We start from the raw sequence: 20466 nt of genomic DNA on the forward strand, positions 1-20466 counted from the left end.
TGTCCCCATTACCGAATTCCATTATGACACCATTTTACAAGAAAAGCTATTCCTCACGTGTACAAGAAGGTTCATAAAAATATAATAATTGGGCTACAAAATGCCATTCTATCAACTGTACACTTAACCACAGATATGTGGACAAGCGGGACTGGGCAAACTAAAGATTATATGACGGTGACAGCCTACTGGGTTCGTGATTCGCCTTCACCAGCAGGAACAGCAGCAACTACATCACATTTTTCTGTGGCAAGCTACGCTGTGTATCACTGGCTTCACCAAGAGGCATAAGGCTGTCTCCTTTTACAATCGCACTCTTTCCGCTGCACTTGACTCTGTCGCCCCGGCTTTCACCGTCAAGCTTCGGTCCCCGCCGCAACCGTGGCACACTAAACTTACCCGCTATCTTCAAAAATGCTCCTGCAGTGCAGAACGGCTTTGGAGGATGTCACACACTCATGCTGACTTCCTCCACTTCAAGTTCATGCTTGCCTCTTACAGTTCAGCCCTATCCCTCTCTAAACAATCTTTCTTTCTCACTTCTTCCCAATCCTCCAACCCCCATCGGCTTTTTGCCACCTTCAACTCCCTCCTCTCCCCTCCCACTCCCACCCACGCTCTCTGCTGTCGACTTTGCTACCCACTTCACCTCCAAGATTGAGTCTATACGTCATGACATCTCCCAGCAGTCCCTTCTTACTCCACCCTCTCCCCTCTCCATGCCCATTCTGTCCCCCTTTCTCCCCTCCCCTCCTGCTAGCTCACCCTCCTTCTCTTCCTTCACTCCGGTATCTGCAGATGAAGTCCATACACTTCTCTCTTCCTCTCCCCCCTCCACTTGCACACAGGACCCAATCCCCTCCCACCTTGCACACCTCCTCAACCTCTCCCTCTCCTCTGGAATCTTCCCCTCCTCGTTTAAACATGCTCTTGTCTCCCCCATACTCAAGAAACCGTCCCTTGATCCCGCCTCTCTCTCTAATTACCGCCATGTTTCACTTCTTCCTTTTCCCTCCAAACTCCTTGAACGGGTTGTCTATAACCGTCTCACCTCCTTTCTTTCCTCTCACTCACTTCTTGACCCACTCCAATCTGGTTTTCGCCCCCTCCCCTCCACTCCACTGAAACTGCCCTCACTAAGGTCACTAATGACCTTCTCCTCGCTAAATCCAATAGACACTACTCCCTTCTTATCTCTCTTGACCTCTCTGCTGCCTTCGATACCGTTGACCACGCACTCCTTTTGCAAACTCTCAAATCTATAGGCCTATGTAACACTGTTCTCTCCTGGTTTTCCTCTTACCTCACCAACCGCTCCTTCTCAGTCTCTACTCATGATTCTACATCACCCCCTCTTCCCCTACCTGTTGGTGTTCCTCAAGGCTCCGTTCTTGGCCCCCTGCTTTTCTCCCTCTACACCTCCTCCCTTGGTGTCCTCATCAGCTCCTTTGGCCTCCAGTACCACCTCTATACTGATGATACCCAAATTTATCTTTCATCCCCTGACCTCTCCCCTTCCCTTCTGTCTTATGTTTCCTCCTGTCTTTCGGCTATCTCATCTTGGATGTCCCAACGCTTCGTTAAACTCAATATTTCCAAGACCTAGCTTATAGTCTTCCCCCCTGCCAGGACTCTCCCACCTCCCCCCCTCTCTATGTTAATAACACTACCCTCGTTTCTGTCCCCCAAGTCCGATGCCTTGGTTCCTCCTCTCATTTAAGCCTCACATTCTGTCCCTCTCAAAATTCTGCTACTTCCACCTTCGGAATATATCTAAGATATGTCCCTTTCTCACTGGAAGCCACGAAAACCCTTGTTCACTCGCTTGCTATCTCTCGCCTTGACTACTGTAACCTTCTTCTCTCTGGCCTACCTGATTCTTGCCTTGATCCTCTTAAGTCTATCCTCAATGCTGCTGCCCACCTCATTTTTCTCTCCCGCCGCTCTGTATCTGCAGTCTCCCTCCAACAGTCACTACATTGGCTCCCCATACCCTACAGAATTAAATTTAAACTCCTCACCCTCACTTTTAAAGCTCTTAGTCAATCCTCCCCTCCCTACATCTCAAATCTCATCTCTACCTACATTCCTACCCGCCCACTCCGCTCTGCCTGTGACCGCCGCCTCACTACTTCACTGATCACCTCCTCTCACTCTCGTCTTCAGGACTTTGCCCGGGCTGCTCCCCTGCTGTGGAACGATCTGCCACGTTCCATCAGGTTAGCATCTACTCTCAAAGGCTTCAAGCGTGCCCTTAAGACTCATTTCTTTATTCAAGTCTATCAGTCCTCCTCCTAACTTCCTTGTCCTGGCTCTCTCCCCCAGTTAGTACCATCCTTTTTGTGTCTCCCCCTTCCCTTTAAGATGAAAGCTCTCATGATCAGGGCCCTCTTTCCTTGTGTGCTCCTTCTACTGCTCATTCACCCTCTGTACCTCTTGGCCTGCTTCGCTAGCCCTATTTTCTTAAGCTTTGGCCTTCTTCTCGCTGATTTCTACCATCCCTTTCACTATCTGTCAGATATAATATGATTTGCTTTACCCGGTCACCTGTGTTTGTATATATTTTTGTATCATGTTGTGTCTTGGTTCTGTTTTCTGTATATGTAATGTACAGTGCTGCGGACCCTTTGTGGCGCCTTATAAGTCAAAGATAATAATAATAATAATAATAATAAAGCTGACAATCTATTACAAAAACTAAGGGATGTCATTGCAACATGGCTTATCCTGCTTGGACTCTCCTCAGGATATGTCATTTCTGGTAACGCCACCAATATTGTGAGAGCATTACAGCCGGGTGAATTCTATCACATTCCCTGTTTTGCCCACACAATCAACTTGGTGGTGCAGAGCTTTTTGAAAAATGACAGGGACATGCAGGAGAAGCTGTCTGTGGCCCGTAAAATATCTGGACATTTCCACCGTTCTGCAACAGCATGTAGGAGATTGCAGCAGCTACAAGAACAATTTAATTTGCCCTGCCACCAACTGAAGCAAAAGGTGGTGACAAGGTGGAATTCCACCCTGTATATGCTTCTGAGGATGGAAGAACAGCAAAAAGCCATCCACAAGCCATGACATTGGGAAAGGAGGGAGAATGTATTTCACTCAAGCGCAATGGAGAATACTTTCCGTGTTGTGCAAGGTGCTGAAAGCATGCAATTTAGTCACCAGTGAAGTGAGTTCATACACTGATAGCTTAGCCAACTGATTCCCTTAATTAGACTTTTGGAAATGCAGCTTGAGAAACTGAAGGAGGAGATGAAAGGAAGCCATTCCGCTAAGTATGTCGGACTTGTAGATCAAGTACTTTATGTGCTAAGCCATGATCCAAGAGTTATCCAAATCGTGAAATCGGATCACTACATTTTGGCGACTGTTCTTGATCCTAGGTTTAAGAGCTATGTCTTCTCTTTGTTTCCAACTAACCCAGATCTGAAGAGATGCAAGGAGCTCCTGGTGAGCAAGATGACAGCTCAAGTGTTACGTGACAGGACGGCATCTCCTCCTTCAGTTTCTCAGTCAACTGCTGCTAGCAAAAAACTTAGCTTTCCCAGGAGATCCAGGGATGATTCAAATGACTCAGCACAACATTTTGACATCTGGTCTGGTCTAAAAGAATTGACCAAAAACCGTGACACCTCTGCCATAACTCCACCTGATCCTACTATTAACGTCCAAATGAGGGTAGAGGATTTTTTTAATGACAGCATAGAGATAGACACGTCAGACAGTCCCTTTACATACTGGGAGGATAAAAAGGGAATTTGGAGCCCCATGTACCAACTCGCTTTGCAATACCTTGTCAGCAATCGGTGTAGGAGGCTACTTCCTAAAAATGTGGCAAAGGAGATGTCCTTCAAAATGAACTACAATTTTCACGAGGAAGGCGCCAATTACATCAAAGTATAGAGACTTCTGTAATGGTGGATTCCAGCAGGAATGAAATAATATTGTGTGAGGATGATGTACACATAGATGAGAGTGAGGATGAGGCTGTGGATGATGACAACAAGATCTTGCCACTGTAGAGTTCATTAACAGCACTGTTAGCTTAGGTGCTTTAAGCCCATTGTTAGCTTGTTTTGTGGGGGCCCAAACAAACCAAGCACTTCAGCCACAAAAGTGACACTCCTTGTCGCTGTAGTGCTTGGTTTGTTAAACTGTACATGTCCTTTTGAACAACTTACATATGGGTGGTTGGGAGGGCCCAAGGACAATTCCATCCTCCACCACTTTTCTTTTTTTTCTGCCACTGCTGTGTGGAAATGTTTCCTAGATGTGCTATGAACTGCCGTGTATTTGTGTCGTTGCTCTGTTGCTTAGCATCCAGCCTGCTCGCTACAGTCTTTGTCCGAAAGTGCATGAAAATAATTATGTGATTTTATAAAATATATATAGATATATATATATATTCCATTGATTTATATTCCCATTACATTTTCCATAATGCCACTCCTAAATTCCACTTCAACCACTATTTATATATATATATATATATATATATATATATATATATATATATATATACAAGTTAACCTGTGCATGATACTCATGCATTCTAGTCAAATCAAGCTACTTAAGGTCTTAAAAAGGTTCTTGTCATGCATTTGGACCTAGCCCAGGCCTCCTCAGGGGAAGAGCGTTAGTTCCCGACGCAAGCAGCCTTTTTAATGTGTGTTCATGAGGTAAAATTACCTCACGAAAATGCGTTTGACCCCTCAACTCGTAAATTTAGCCTTTACTACCCCTCCCACGGGGGGAAGGGGGGGTGATGGAAGTTAACTGACTTGACTATTCTAATTTTTTTGTCAAATAATGTCAGTATACCAAATTTCAGGTCAATTGGATGAGCCCTTTCTGAGAAAATAGTTTTTTCCACACACACACACACACACACACACACTAACGCACGCCTCTACACATGTGTGTTCATGAGGTAAAATTACCTTACGAAAATGAGTTTGAGCCCTACCAAATTTCAGCCGTTTTTGAAATTTTTTTCCCCACACACACTAAGAATTTAGTAGGTCAGTGTATAACTCTGCCCAGCAGGTGGCGCTGCAACTTGGTTTTTTTTTTCCACACACACACAGACAGACAGACGCCACTAAGCATTTATATATTAGATATATAGATTACTACTAGTGATTTAATATAGTCTGCACACTCATGACTGGTGCTTCAATCCACAAAATGTGTTCTCCGTTGTGTAACTTGTAATGGGTTACTCCCATTGATTATGGATATACAGAATAATCATTCATGTTACAAATGGCGGCTTTTTGGTTAAGATTAATATACTATTTCTGAAACTCTGCACACCTATTTTTTCACACACCCTTGTCTGGCCTATATAATTAACTGTTTCAAGAATTGTCAGCCATGTGTTTAATTTCATATGTGGAATATGTTCAATTTACCTAGATTTACACTATAGGTCATTTTGATCTGGTGTAAAAATCAATAAGCAGCATTTGATGAGCTGTGCTGTGCAAGCGCTGTGTGTGCACCGACATGATTCAGACATGACTCATTTCAGCATCTACATTGTGATGCATCCGTCAAGAAGAATATGGTATGAGCTATAAGAAATAAAAATACAAAGCAAGTTTTCTTTTATTTAATATTACATATAATATTTGCCTTGCATAGATTATTTGCATGTAACCTAATTTTACCTCACAGGTTACCAGGTTTTCCATTACTACATAGTTTAGTGGGTGTATGTTTACTCCTTTCTGAAAGAGTTGCTAAGATAGCAGGTGTGAGGAATTTACAGCGTTCCACAGGTACAGATATGATTGTGTGTACCTGTCTCATCCAGGTACCTCTGGCCTGTCTCACAAACATGTTATTTCATTCATCAAAGAGGTTGTTTGTAAAGGGGAATCACAGGCACTTCAAAGGCTACTCTGCATACACATAGGAAACTGGGGAGATCCTGTACACCCACACGGCAACCTAATGCAATACTGCATATGCAAATATACAGCTGTCATTTTTTCCTAAAGCAAAGCTTTGAACAGTAAATATACCATTAGGATTAAACAGCATAATTCACTTTTACCTTTAAAATCTAGTGTGAAAATGATCACTTCACTTTTGAAAGTTTTAGGGAGGTTTGTACATATTTGGACCACCCTATAAAATTTCCTTTCCCCGTATATAATGCTGAGACACAGATGACATCGCAGCTCACTCTGCAGGAGGACAGGGGCTGCCCAGTTCTATACAATAGAGCTCTACTGAGGACAACTGGAGAGAATGTAACATTTTGCTGTGTATGTTTTAGACTGAGCACATCCTGTATATGACGGCAGAGTTTGGAAAACAATAATAAGAAAGAAAAGATTACAATTAGATGCAAAATGGTAGCATTTTTGCAGCCCCATAGCACTTAACTATATAAGTGATTTTGACCCATCATGGCTTGACTAGCGTCATATGGGGTCGGCTGTCAAATCTTTTTTCAAGTCCTCAAATGTCATTTTGGCCCATGCTCGCATGCAAGAGATTGCAGGGCACGTTCTCCCACACTTACCATGTATCTTAGTGTGTTTTATGGAATTGCATGGACCTGGGCTGACTTAAGTATTTGATGTTAAAACACCTGTAATACAATTTTATTAATTCAGCAAGAGTTAATTCAATTAGTTTAAGAGTAAATTAGTGGGGAAAATTGGTTGTTAAATAGGTGATAGTGACAGGTACAGTATATACAGCACTTTTGCCGACACCCTCTGGGGCATAATCTATATGGAATTGCAACCTTAATTTTTATTACAATAATGGGATATAAAGCATAAATCTGACTTTAAGTACCATAGAGTATGTGTTGGTAAAATGCTTGCTTGCACATGTGCAGAATGGGGTCACAAAGTGCTTAATACACAGAGATGAAAAAATGTTTTTATTGCTGCAATATGAATTGTTATTCCATCGCAATCACCCTATATACCCCAGCATCATGCAGCAGTATCCTGCATAGAGCCTACAGCTGTGCTTTTAATGCCAGTCAGCCCGTAGCATTAGAAAAATATACACTATTCAATACCTGCATAGATCTTTGTCATCTACATACTGCTGATTATACACTGTATTGGGCAGGACTTATAGGTAAGATGGGCCAATAGTAATAATCTTAGTTTGGTCCCTTTATGAAAACAAATGTAAGAAAAGAAAGACATGAAATGAGTAGCAGCCTTATTTCCATGATTTAGCCTTTGACGCATTTTGTGTCCAGAACGCAGATGTAAATAGCAGCAAAAATTGCGTTCTTATGTGTATTTTGAGATGCATGTATCTCATAATATGTCCAACTCAAAACACATCAGTATTTCTATATCAGTTGTACAGATGAGTATACTCCAAATATAGCATACAGATGTGGCTTCACAGTGTTAGTTGCAAATACAAAATTTGCATTACCCTGTTCATACACAATATATTGTAAAGGAGTGTCATACACACAATAGAGAATAGTGTCTTGAGAGTGTTATCAATAAATGCAAAAGTTACTTTATCCATTTAAAATCCAAATAGACGGCCATAACTTGACATAATATAGCTGCAACATTGATGAATTAAGTGCTAGTACTGCAGGGCTCATTAAGCAAAAAGGCAATCAGAAGAGTTAGATAGCGCTGCTGGTGTCATCATCATCAACATGTATCTTTATACCAAGTCTCCAGTACCCACCAATCATACCCCTCCTAAGAAGCGTATCTGGGGATGCATCATGTCTAGTAAGGTTGTACATGGCGTGTACACTCCCTTACTGTACTCAGTATACTCTGCCATCCTGCCTCTCGAGCAGTAAGGGGTCTAAGCCTAAAAACCTCAAATATAAATATGGATGTATTTTGGCATGTATGTGCCGGTTGGGTACAAAATGTAGAAAGTGGAAATGTCAGCAGTTATCCTGTCAGCATGAAAATGTCAGCAGGCTAAATTCCGACACTTCCATTCTGGTGACAGCTTCAAAGTGTCAACAGTCACAATGCTGACATTAAAAGAGCAATGTGGGAGGGTCCCGCGGCTATACAGCCACCGAACCTGCCGCCACAAAACAGTTAACTTTACTAGTTATGTGTTTTTTTTATAACTGTTTTGTGCTGGCAGGTTCAGTGACTGTATAGCTCTTTTAATGTCAGCAATATGACAGCATCCCGCGTGTGCAGTACCACAATGCACATTGTTACATGACCAAAAATTGATTTACAACCAACACTAAGTGAGGCCCTTACTGTTACTGTAGTCACATGCATAGTGTTTATAAAATAGAAATGTTGAAACCATTTCCAGTACATTTTATAAGCTCGTCCACCCCAACACATAACAAGATTCATCCTATTCTCCTGATGAGCTTGGGGTTGGATGATGAGGGAGGAAAGTATTCCTTGGAGTGCTGAGTATCCTGTTCTGAGTGTAGACTGAGCCAAAGATCAAAAATGATTCTCGGATACAAAGACGAAAATTCTCATGATCTGATGCAACACCGTTTTCCCAGCACATAATGAAGTGTTTAAAATTTAGCAATCATCGCCCCCAAAGCAGAAGCTTCTCATCATGTTTGAACTTTACAGTATATTTATAGATGAAATGTTTGTGCTGATTATGTTTTATATACTGGAGGATAGCATATTGCGTTGAAAGTACACTAGTAGATCACCAAAACAAGCACAATCTATTATATATAAAATCAACTACAAGACCTGAAAAGTTTCCCTAACCTGCTTTACATACATAAATAACAGGTCTATATGTTTTGCATGCAGCCAACCATTTATGATCAACATTGGTCACAATTGTAAATGCCATACAGTGATGAGGAGGGGGAATCCCATGGAAAATATTACCAGGAAGACCCCAGTGAGATGAACAGAGGTGCAGTGGGCTTTGTGAGTCATAGGACTCCGGGGACCTTTTGCTGTGAGGAGGAGTGACAGAACCGTGCACTTAGAAATGCTATAAGGTATATACTGTAATGCTGTTATGCAGTGACCACACTACCGAAACTTGCACAACTTGCTATATTAACCCCTCGCATCCCTCTAACATTTCACAACATTTACAATTAGTTACAGTAATATTTCTTTGGGGTAAGGTCGGGGACATTTTAAGTATTTCTCTTCCATACTGTACATATTTACTTCTAAATCCCAAAGAATATGAGCTGATCTGAGAATTGCACCAGATGTACAGATTAAAATATAAAAACATAAAGACTATGTTTTCTAGGGACAAATCTTTAAAACCTGGCACTGTCATTGAAATAAGGATCAGTTGGCAGCTAAGTACAAGTCATTGTAAAGTAGTTATTTAAACCGGTAATTGACATTTCTGCCATGCAAGCTATAGGTGTACTAAAATGTATTTTCTCATTTTTGCAAGGATCAATACAGAGAATTGTGTAGACAGAAATGGTCGTTCACAAACCGCAGGGACAGAGCAAATTTCCCACAGGTGACTCTATGACATCACAAAAGCATGTGTCCTAGCATCAGGGGACGGCTCACAAATTTTAGCCCAGGGGGCAAGCTTCGACTCAGCAGCCAATTAGGAACATGCAGGTGGCCCAATGACCCAGCCCTAGGTAGCCCACTATAAGCCCGGCACGAGGATGCCCCCTGGCCCAGCCTGCCCTGCCTAGCACCTATTCCTACAGAACTTTGCACGGACAATCATGACAAAATAGAGCACTATATTTGCACAGGATGATGGTAAGATATTTTCCTAGTGCTTCACAGCACTATTACATAAAGCTTCTGTTTAAATACACAGTCGATCTGATAAGCATATTTTTATGTTTTATGATATCTGTCAATTCTAATAATAATCAAACTCCCTATGTGTGTCGTGTCCTAACTCACTTTATGATAATGAAGCAAATCCTGTGTGAGTGTGCTGGAGCCATCAGAGTTACTATATAGAAGGTGTACAAACAGGAATGCACAGTACAACCCTTACAATGGAGTTTAGCAATACTTATAGTTGAAATTGTGCGATATTTCACTTTACAATTTCTTTTCTGCCCAAGGTGGTAAATGACTCATGACCTTGTAGGTAAGATATGAAGTGTCAACCACCTGTTGCACACTGCTGAATAATATAGGAGTTATTAAAGGTGGCAATTTACGTTACATTATTATTCCATTATTTTAATTTTTATGGCCTTTGACCCTCAATTATTTGATAATAGAATTTGACAATATTAGGGTTGATACCTTTAATGGAAACATTCCACAAATCTATAGATATTGCCAATATTGTGCCACATCTGATTGTTACTGGAACTTTTACAAATAACCAGCCATGTGGAGATCTTTCTATAAGCATTGAATCTAACAACATATGAAAATTAGCACAATTGTACTTATTTAAATGTAAACTAAAAGTAAACTATCTAAAAGCACAATAACTGTTGTTAAAAAAAAAGTGAAGTGATGAAAAAAATCCTTAATTTTTTTTTAAAAAAAATGTGCCCTTGTCTAGTACATATAGAGCTTTTGTGTACCATTTTGGACCGGGATCTCTGACACTCAGTACGGGATATGACTCTTCGCACAGGTCTTATGTTTTTCAGCACCTGTGTGTACAAGCCCTTAAATATTAATTGTACTCGTCACTGCAAGATTTACAGGCAGACTCTGCCTAAATATGGCCCTGTAACACAGCCAACTAAAACACATTATGATCCCTAGAATAAAATTAATTGCAAGTTACGATGCAAGACTCAGATCAACTTTATTCTCTTGTATAACCACATAAGCATCAGAAACTAACATGTCTATTTTTAAAGATAGTAACTAAAGCCTGGGTGTACTCTAGTCTGTTAACATCGATGATAGATAACAAACATATAACAAGGCCTGTTAACCACTTCAGTATTATTACAACATATCTGTGTAAGAGAACTGTTTCATTTTGTTATTGGTTGTTGCCTGCAGTGCAGAGCGTCTTCATGTGTGGTACACAGGTCCTACAGCTCACCTTGAGTTCTTTTAGGTTCTGCCTGCTTTCTGCGCTTCTCTTTGAAATCCTCAGACATGGTACATGTGTTTTGGACCGTGACACATCCAATCTGAGCTGATGTTTCTGCAGCTTTCTCTTTCTGTCTCTGACACACACACATGCTGGGGAGTACCCCACAACTCCCTCTATGATGTCACACGTGTAGGGGCTGTCCTCGAGTGATTCAAAAACCCAATATGAACTTCTGCCCAAAACATATTAACCCTTTTCACAAAAAGTCACAAACATTAAACTATAGAGAATAACAATTCTGTGCTAAACAGTTATACATGATCAGATTTACTGATAACTAACAGAAAAACTGCAATTGATTTTCATTGCATGATATTTCAGTAAAGTTAATACTGTGAAAATATATTTATATGAACTATTATCTGTGAGTAGTGACATCATCATATTATATAGATTAATTGACCCCTAGATGTAGATAATATTATCACAAATCATCTAATACTAATGTCAGCCAAGCATTTCAGAATTAAGCATTTTTAAACTTAGAAAAAACTGCTGCTCTAAAGTGGAAGTAAATACACTATAGACTCAATGCATGCTTAACAGAGAGCTGCCAAACTTACAAAGAAAGTTGCCAGTTTTGCTGAGAGAGCTGCCAATCTAACAGTGAGAGCTGCCAGGTTACTAGAGAAGGTTGCCAGAGTCACAGAGCGAGCTGCCAATTCAAGAGGGAAGTCTTCCATTGCCAGTTACTAATCTGTCAGAAGTCCAGTACAAGATTCCAGAGGTCCAGAGGGAGGCCAAGTGCAGTCTAGGGGTCCACATGGATCTCTGGTCTGGTCCAGGTCCAGTCCAAAGGGAGTCCATGTCCCGTCCAGAGGAGTCCAGCAGTCCAGCCGAACCTTCACCCTCATAAAAAATTATTATTATTGGGACTACAATCCCCATCATCATTATCTTTTTCAAAAGTTATAATTTCAAAGTTTTCATTACAAAAGTGTTATTCTTCATTCTTATCATTTTTATTATCATACTACCTGTTGTAATGATTTTCAACACTATCTGCTGCTACCTCATCTGTTACTGACTCAGAGGTGGAGATTCAATTGTGAGCGTTGTGGCTCATGGACATTGCGCTCTGTACATTGCCAGCAATTATGCTAGGAATCGCCACTCATCTGGAAAAGTGAGCGGAGATTCCAGTCTTAATATTGGCACAAGGAATCTCTGCGGCCGTTCTGAAGACACCTTGCGACAAATTAAATCCAGAGAGTGAGTTTATACTCAGTTACATTCTCCTAGCTCTAAATTTCTATTTCATCCCTGTCTCCTGTATGAGATGCTAGTGAGATCAGGGTGTGTGCTTGTGTAACATTTAACATAATAGTGATACCAGCATCATTGTAGAGAGCAAAAACACTTATCACGATTTCATTTCCCTACATTGCTCACTGTTTCTTCACTAATGGTGTTACTGATCTTTTTACTGTATGCTATTGCTAAATGTTATTATTAAATGTCTTCATTGAATACCATAATCGATTGCCATTTTCACTGTGTTACTATTCAGTTAATTTTTCTGCACTAAAATTGCACCACTGTTTATTGCACATTATTTACATTTCACGGCTACATTGATTTTAGCCTCTTTATTCCTGTCAAAGACAGAATATTTTTACCATTACCCTTTACTAATCACTTTATTAAGTTATCTAACCATCTAAAACATGTGCCAAGTAACTTTCCCCCTTTCCTGATGTATGTGTGAGTCATCACCAGTCATTTATAGTGAATTGGGCAGGGGATTCCCGTGTCAACCCTGGTAGACCTTGCCAAGTTCGGAAACCAAAAAGAGAGAACATGAATCGGCTGGAGTTACAGTGTTTGCAAAGAGATGAGATTACCTTAACTGTGAGCTTTACCACCCCTCCAGTTATGCAGAGGTACCCGCCGGAGCAGGAGTTGCACATATTTCAGTACTTTGTTATGACTCTGGTGCTTGTTTAATGTTATTTGTATTAACAGAAGGCTAAAATGTGTAGTTTCCTGGCCAAAATACTAATTTGTTGGAATTGCACAATTGGGCACTATTTTTACTTTTATTATTTATTCTTGGCTGGCCCCAACTTCCTGTTTTAGTGATCTATCTATCAGATAAACCCATTCTATTGGTCAGATCTTTGTGGCTAGATGTAAACTCTGCTAGAACAGGTTCTAGGCATCTAATAATATATATTAAACCAAAACCAGTTTATAGGAATACAGGGGCTCATGTAGAGTTGGACAATTTTTTCATATTCAATATACATAGGAAAAGATGCACAAAAGGTGCATTTACATGTGTATGTGCAGTCAGAGATGCTTCCAGGTATAAAACAGTAGCATTTGTGCTAAGGGTGTGTCAGGCATATAGGAATACGATAGTATAGGGAGAACATAGAAATGCACTTTATATATATATTGCCCTTATGTTACTGTATATCTCTGCCTTACTAATCTCATCTACGTGCCACTATAAGTGCAGTGGGACAGCCCCTACATTTATATATCCTACAAGCAGAGCTGTAAACATAGCCGTAAATAGACATTTTAGTGCCCTGAGAGTTAGAGTACATTGGAGACCCCCCCCCCCCCCCCCCCACACACACACACACACACCTACACACCTTTCCCCAGATCACCTCCTGGAAAGCTGAGCAATTAGTGAATAAAACACTCGCACCCTCCTCCAAATCAGTCCAACATTAAATCAGTACTTTATTTGTTTAATAAACCAGCCCTAAAATTAAACTTCCAGCTGCCACATTTAATAAATATGCCTATTTTTCCCCAACCAGTCCTGAAATTAAATTAATAACACCCATGTTTTTATTTCAACGTTTTTAAATTGAAAGTCGCAAAACATATAAAATAACAGAGAAACATTGTCAATAATTAAACATGACTCTACAAATTGCAATGTCTTAAGAACTTATAATAAAGAAACATTAACTTGAATCAAACCTGATTTGTGTGATATTTGATTTTGTTCTGCCCATGTTACATTACCTATTCTAAATTACCTATCCAACAACTGCTTGATATATAATAAAAGATCCTTACAAAGGATATCTTACTGCCTATGATTCCAGCTTATACCAAGAAGTAATGTGAAAACAAGATTTTAATGTATCTTTTAGATACATAGACAGAGGGCATGAAACCATGTTGCAATGCAAGGGGTGCAAATTAGTTTATTATTTTGCACATAAGATAAATACTGGCTGCTTTTTTCATGAAGTCCACAACTAATTGATAGCTCTATTTGTACACTGAAATTTAAAGTTGATCTAGGACATGTTTTACCCCAACTATAAATCTGCCATTCCATTTTAAATTTGCCCTCCACATAGTTTTGCCAAGGTGCAAAGTTACTAATTTTTTTCTTTACCTTCCTTAATGAATCAGGCCCAGAGTATCTAAGTAAAGGGAACAGGTTGTTATACACTTTCCATTTAATTTATTTTTTATTGCTAGTGATTTCTGTCCAGTCTATAGGAATTAAAAAGGATTTTTGATTGTTCATTAAGTATACATTTGGATTGTCTGGTTATATCCGTTATGAAAGTATAGACTTGTTTGAGGCCGTTGCTATCATTGATAGCAATTTCTTAATTTGTTGAATCATCTTGTGATAGCATCCATGTTTAATAATTAGGCCCCAACATGACATTATTAGCATTCTCTTTTAATAAACAGACGTATTCCCCATCACCAGCACCAGCAGCTCTGACACTAAATGAATCATGTTGTGCATTGTTTACATCATGACCTCCATTTTGTCCTCCCTACCAGGGGTGTTGAAATCTGGGGGCAGTTGCCCCCACCATTATTTCTGTTAAATGGGCAAAGACTGTGTTTTGTTCCCCCATGAACTTTATAGATTGTCTTTGTATAACTACCAAATATTCTTCAATTAAGATTGTCTTAGTACAGATTTAATACATATTGTTTGATTTGTTTATTTAAAAAAACTCTTAGGGCTAGATTTACTATCAGGCGTGTTTGTAAACCCGTCGACTTTCGGCGGGTTTGGCGGCGGTTTAGCCATCGCCGGATTTACTAAGGCTAAACCCGCCGTCCAAACGGCCAGAAATTATGTTTCCAAACCCGCCTCTGTATAAAGCGCCATGACGGTTTCAACAATGTTCAACATACAAACAGCCGGATTTACTATTAGGGGGTTTATAAAGCCGCCGGAAAACCGCCATTCAATAGACCAAAATGAAAGCGCTGCTTGTAAACGGCGAGATTGCTCAAACAGTGTGCTGTTTGAACTATTTAGCCATTGTTAACATAAGAGAAAGAGCCATTTTGTGCAAAGTTTCCTCCTTTAGGATTGTATATGGGAAATGGGCAAACTGTCATGTAATTTGAGTGTACTTTTTTTTTTTTTTTTCACCCAGTATTATTGCATCCTATTTACTGATGTAAAGGGTTTTTTTTTGTTTTCCAGTTGCAACAAATCCTCAAAAATACTGTTGTTTTTTTCAAAATCAGGATGCACAATATGTCATTACATAGGTAACCCTTACTTTAATGGTAATGCAATCCTAAAGTTACAAAATCAAAAAGGTGTTTCTGCCTGAATAAATCACAGTCAATGACAGTCTAGCGGCCAGCAGTTAATCCGGTGTGGGTTTTTTGGAGAATGGCTTTTGCGGCGAATGTGGTGCATTCTGGACAGTGTATGTTTGCAGCTTTTTACCTGATGGAAGCAGAAAGGCGCCTGGAGGAGGATGTACAACAGTTGTCATCTGTTCCACGGACCCTGCGCAGACCGAACACTCCACGTGCATTAAAAGTGCGTTTGAATCTGGAATCTTTGGCTGATGTGGACGTAGTACCAATGTTTGTACTCATGTAAACCAGGTTCCTAGATAAATTTGGTGGGGTGCTTATGTATGCACCTGTAAAGGTGTCTGATATTATCCTGGCTTGCTGTCTGATACATAATCTAGCTTTACATCAACTTACCAAACCGATTATTGCAGTAGACAGTGAACAAGTAGGGGCCCGTGTCCCATTTGGTGATGTGCAGAGCACAGAGGGGGAGGCAGATTTGAGACCGTCTCATTACAAACTACTTTAAATGTAAGTGCATACTATAAAAAACATATATTGTTTTTTTTTTTTTATGTCAGTGCAATGGTTTTTTTTATGGAATTTTTTAATAAAATTGGACCCTTTAAACAGAGGATTGTGTGTACTCCGGATGTTGTAATTGTGAAAATCCCTGGAAAGTGACAGTCAGAGGTCAATGTGTACGTGAAATTAGTGCATCGTTTTAAAGAAAACAGTATACTCTTGTTTAATGTGCAGAAAAGAAAGACTGATACCAATGAAATATAACTGCATTTATTGCATTACAACACAATAAAAGAAAAAGTATAACGCTTACACATACATAACAAAACATTACCCAATAATACAATTTTTGCCCTAGCGCCGCCTTTTCGCTGGCATATCACTATGTTTTGCCCCACTCTCTACCCTCCCTCGCCCACCCCTGGTGCGAGCACCTCTCCTTGGAGGAGTACTATGTGCCGATCTGCTTGGCGTACTAGCAGTACTGGTGGAGGCCGATGAAAAAGGTGCCGGCAAGCGGGCAATGAGTTCCTGCTGTAGTTGGCCTGCCAGCCGGATAACATTTGCATTCCCCTCGCGAACGGAGGAATGCAAGGCGTCCACAGCCCCAGTCATTTGGGCCAGCTGCACGTTGGTTTGCTCCAAAGCGTTTGCCAGCCAGTTTATTCCAGCAGGGATTTGGCTATTGGAGCGGTGTATCCGCCTCAACTGGGCCGCGATTTGGGACATGTGCCGAGTTTGGCTGTCCATAAACTGGCACTGCTGTACCTGAAAATTAGCTATGGATTGGGCCATTTCTCGCCCTGTACCCATCTGAGGAGCTGCAGCTTGTTGCTCGGATGACTGTTCCGCAGGGCCAGGTGCTTGTTCCTGGCGCGTAGACACGGGGACATCTACCATCTCTAAAGTGATGACTGTGTCTCCTTGTGGGTCATCAGTAGGTGACATCTGCGCAGACTGGCGCTGGCCTTACAGAGATGCTGAGGTTCCTGTGGTGAAATAACCAAGGTAAGTATATAGGAAATAACATGTTTGTAAATTGCATTCTGGTCAATGTACCCAAAAAAAAACCCATTTAACAACTAAAGAATGGTTACCAATGTCTACCTTCAAGATTAGTTGTCCTCTCGACCTGATGAAGGATGCTACTCATATGTTTTAGGAGTAAAATCTCATTTTGCCTATGCGTTACAGTGATGGGTTCAAAAAGTAAAAAAAAAATTATGCTAACATTGAGGGTGTTTGTATCAAAATGCTGCAAGGCCGTGCTTTGGGGTAAGCAAATACTATTTTAGGTCTCCCTCTGTGTAGTACATGATGGGGGATATAGACTAAACTGCGAGTTTGAAAATGTGGAGATGTTGCCTATAGCAATCATATCATATAACAATCAGATTTTAGCTGACATTTTGAAGAACGCAATAAATAAATTATTTTTAAAATGTGATAGGTTGCTATAGGCAACATCTCTAGGGTTCCAAACCCTCAGTTTAGTAAATGTTGCCCTATGTTCTCATTGCAAACCATATAAAAATCACTAAATATAACATGGACACCAACATTTGTACACAAAAACATCCAAGTCCATTATTTCTCCCCCAAACAGAGAACACGCACCTGCTTGCTCTTCAGAGCCAGAATCTCTTGCTGAAGGTGGAGGTGTAGACCTTGGACTGGGAGTAAATTGGCGTCCTGGCGAATCTGGATGTATTAGACAAAGCATACAATGTATTTGCAGCACAAAGCAATTTACAAAGATTTTTTTTTAAAAAAAAAATGTGTTTGCAAATTTAAAAACAGTTCAAAAACAATTTTTTGCCCTTTACATACTAATAGTCTAAAAAAGGCACTTTTAAGAAAAAAAACACATTTTTTAAAAAAAGAACATGTTTAAAATAAAAAAGGCACTTTTAAGAAAAAAAAACACTTTTAATATTGTTATAGTAAAAACTACAAATAACTCACCAACTCCTTGGGCAAACGAGGGTGAATCTGTGTCTTGCACATTAATTCCCTCCACAATTTCACGGGGCATTATCTGCCGCAGCTCCTCCTCATAACTGGTGTATTCAATGCGAAGAGGGGGGCCACCACCCGTGCGTCTTGTGGACCTCCTTTCCTGGGCCATCTTCTCTTTAAGCCTCCTCTTGATGTCTGAGAAGCGCTTGCGGCAGTGCGCCACTGTCCTCTTTAGTGGGCCCACCGCGTTCACAGCATCGCACACTCTCCCCCACAGTTGGTGATGCCGCCTTAGAGGAGTCCGGGCTGCCAGGTTCCCTAGGATGACCTCATAGCAGGGAACTATGTGGTGCACCAGAACACAATTTTCGTCGTGGGAGAATCGGACATTTCTCCCTGTCTTCGTCTTCCTGCCCTCTCCTGACTCCTCAACCTCTCCCTCTCCCTCCTCTGCCCCCTCAACCTCCATCTCCCTCTCCTCAGCCTGTTCTCCCCTCCTATCTCTGGACATAATGACAAATATATGCCAAACACAGAAAACACAGAAAGACTTACAAACACAAAGGACAAACTACACTAAATACAGACACACTCTCCAGACAGGCACACACAAGTAACACAGAAAAAGGACAAGTCAAATACAAAAAATACAAGACAGAAAATAAAAGAGAAAATAAATGTGCAAAACAGAAAAATAGCACAGGACTACTTACACTTCAATCAGATATCGCTCCACCAATCCACCAAACTCCAACTCTCACCAACTGTCACCAAAGCTCAAACCAACTAACTCCTCTCTCAAAACTCCTCAAAACCCTATCAGAGAAAAAAGTGTCAGGCCAGTGGTTTATATAGGGCTTGTGATGTCAAATCTCCTGACTTTGAAAATAGCCAATAGTAACAGGCCAGGAGACAGGTGTAATTTTCAAAAAAACCGCCTTTACACAAAAGCGCCGTCATTTCAAGCAAAAGCGCCATGTTCTATTCAAAGCCGCCGGCGGCTTTGAGCATAACATCCCGCCGTGACATCGCCGGCGGCTTCAAATTGAAACTGAAATGCGCCCATTAGTAAATCCGGCTGTTTGCAATGCAAACCCGCCGGAAAACCGCCGCGATGCATGGCGGCTTCAAGCCCTAAGTGTTCCATTCATAAATATTTAATAAATAACGTGTTTTGATGATTAACAACTATTCACTTTACTTTTACCCTGAATTTCGTGCGGTGCGTCCAGTAACAAACATGAGACACAGAAATTTAAATTTATAGCTCATACCATAACCAGCGAGGCAGTGACTATAGATTTAAAAATACTCCCAATCAAATAAGATTAGGCTGTCAATGAAATCTGAATAAAAACTAGGTTAATGGCTATAAAAATGTAAATTTTCAAGATAAAAAATGTAATTTATCTATCTTTATTACTGGTAGTTAATATTAATAATAATATTTTTTAAATAATGTATACATGTATAAATACATTTTTGGTAAACCCCTGAAACACTGACAAAAATTAACATAGGATTGGGAGTCTTTGTATATCTACAGTAACTGTTACAACTGTTGTAAAATGAGATACCAAATGCAAGAAAAATAGGCTCAAAACCCTATAGTAGCTTTCCCCCCCCCCCCCTATGACCATTTTCATTCCTATGCCCCTGCTCTCTACCTAAAGGATGGGGCATGAAGATCTCCCACATTTTGAAAAGGATATAAAAAATGAACGAAACTATTTAGGAAAACATAGTATTTATTTCTGATGAGAACATAAAAAACATTGTTTTCATGGGTTTTACAAATCATATCAGACAAATGGCAGCCGTCGTTGCTGAAGACGTTCCCGGAATTTCTCCATAAATCTCTGGGTCATATCAGGTGGAATGGCTTTGATTTCCTGTCTGATCCTTTCCTTCAAATCCTCAAGAGATCGAGGATGATGTTTGAAAACCTTTTCCTTCAGGTATCCCCAAGAGAAAAAGTCACATGGGCTTAAATCTGGTGACCGTGTCTGCCACCCCACATCTCCCCATAAAGAGATCAAACGCCCAGCGAACATTTCCCTCACCACTCCGAGCGAACGTTGTGCTGTGTAAGCTATGGCCCCGTCCTGTTGAAACCACAGATGTTCTGTATCCACATTGTCCAGTTTGGGGCATAGAAAGGTCTCCAAAATTTCAACATACTGATCAGAGGTCACAGTTATTGTTGCACCACCTTCCTCAAAAAATATGGGTCGATCACACCAAGGTCGGCAACTGCACACCAAACAGTTACATGAGGAGAGTGGAATGGTGGTTCATGGAGTTCACAAGGGTTATGTTCAGCCCAATAGCAAAAATTCTGCTTGTTTACGGCTCCACTGATGTGGAAGTGAGCATCATCGCTACTCAGAA

The 20466-nt window shown here is 40.5% G+C and overlaps 1 protein-coding gene across 1 annotated transcript in view; it reads right to left on the reverse strand.

The window, feature by feature from the left end:
• Nucleotides 1–11109, reverse strand: part of LOC142141185 (uncharacterized) — an 81261-nt gene extending 70152 nt beyond the window's left edge. Inside the window, exon 1 of the mRNA XM_075199378.1 lies at nucleotides 10996–11109. Coding sequence (XP_075055479.1) covers nucleotides 10996–11053 — 58 coding nt within the window. The 5' untranslated portion in view covers nucleotides 11054–11109. The remainder of the gene's footprint in view (nucleotides 1–10995) is intronic.
• Nucleotides 11110–20466: the final 9357 nt, after the last annotated feature.

This window comes from Mixophyes fleayi, chromosome 2, assembly GCF_038048845.1.
Source record: "Mixophyes fleayi isolate aMixFle1 chromosome 2, aMixFle1.hap1, whole genome shotgun sequence".
Lineage (NCBI taxonomy): Eukaryota > Metazoa > Chordata > Amphibia > Anura > Limnodynastidae > Mixophyes > Mixophyes fleayi.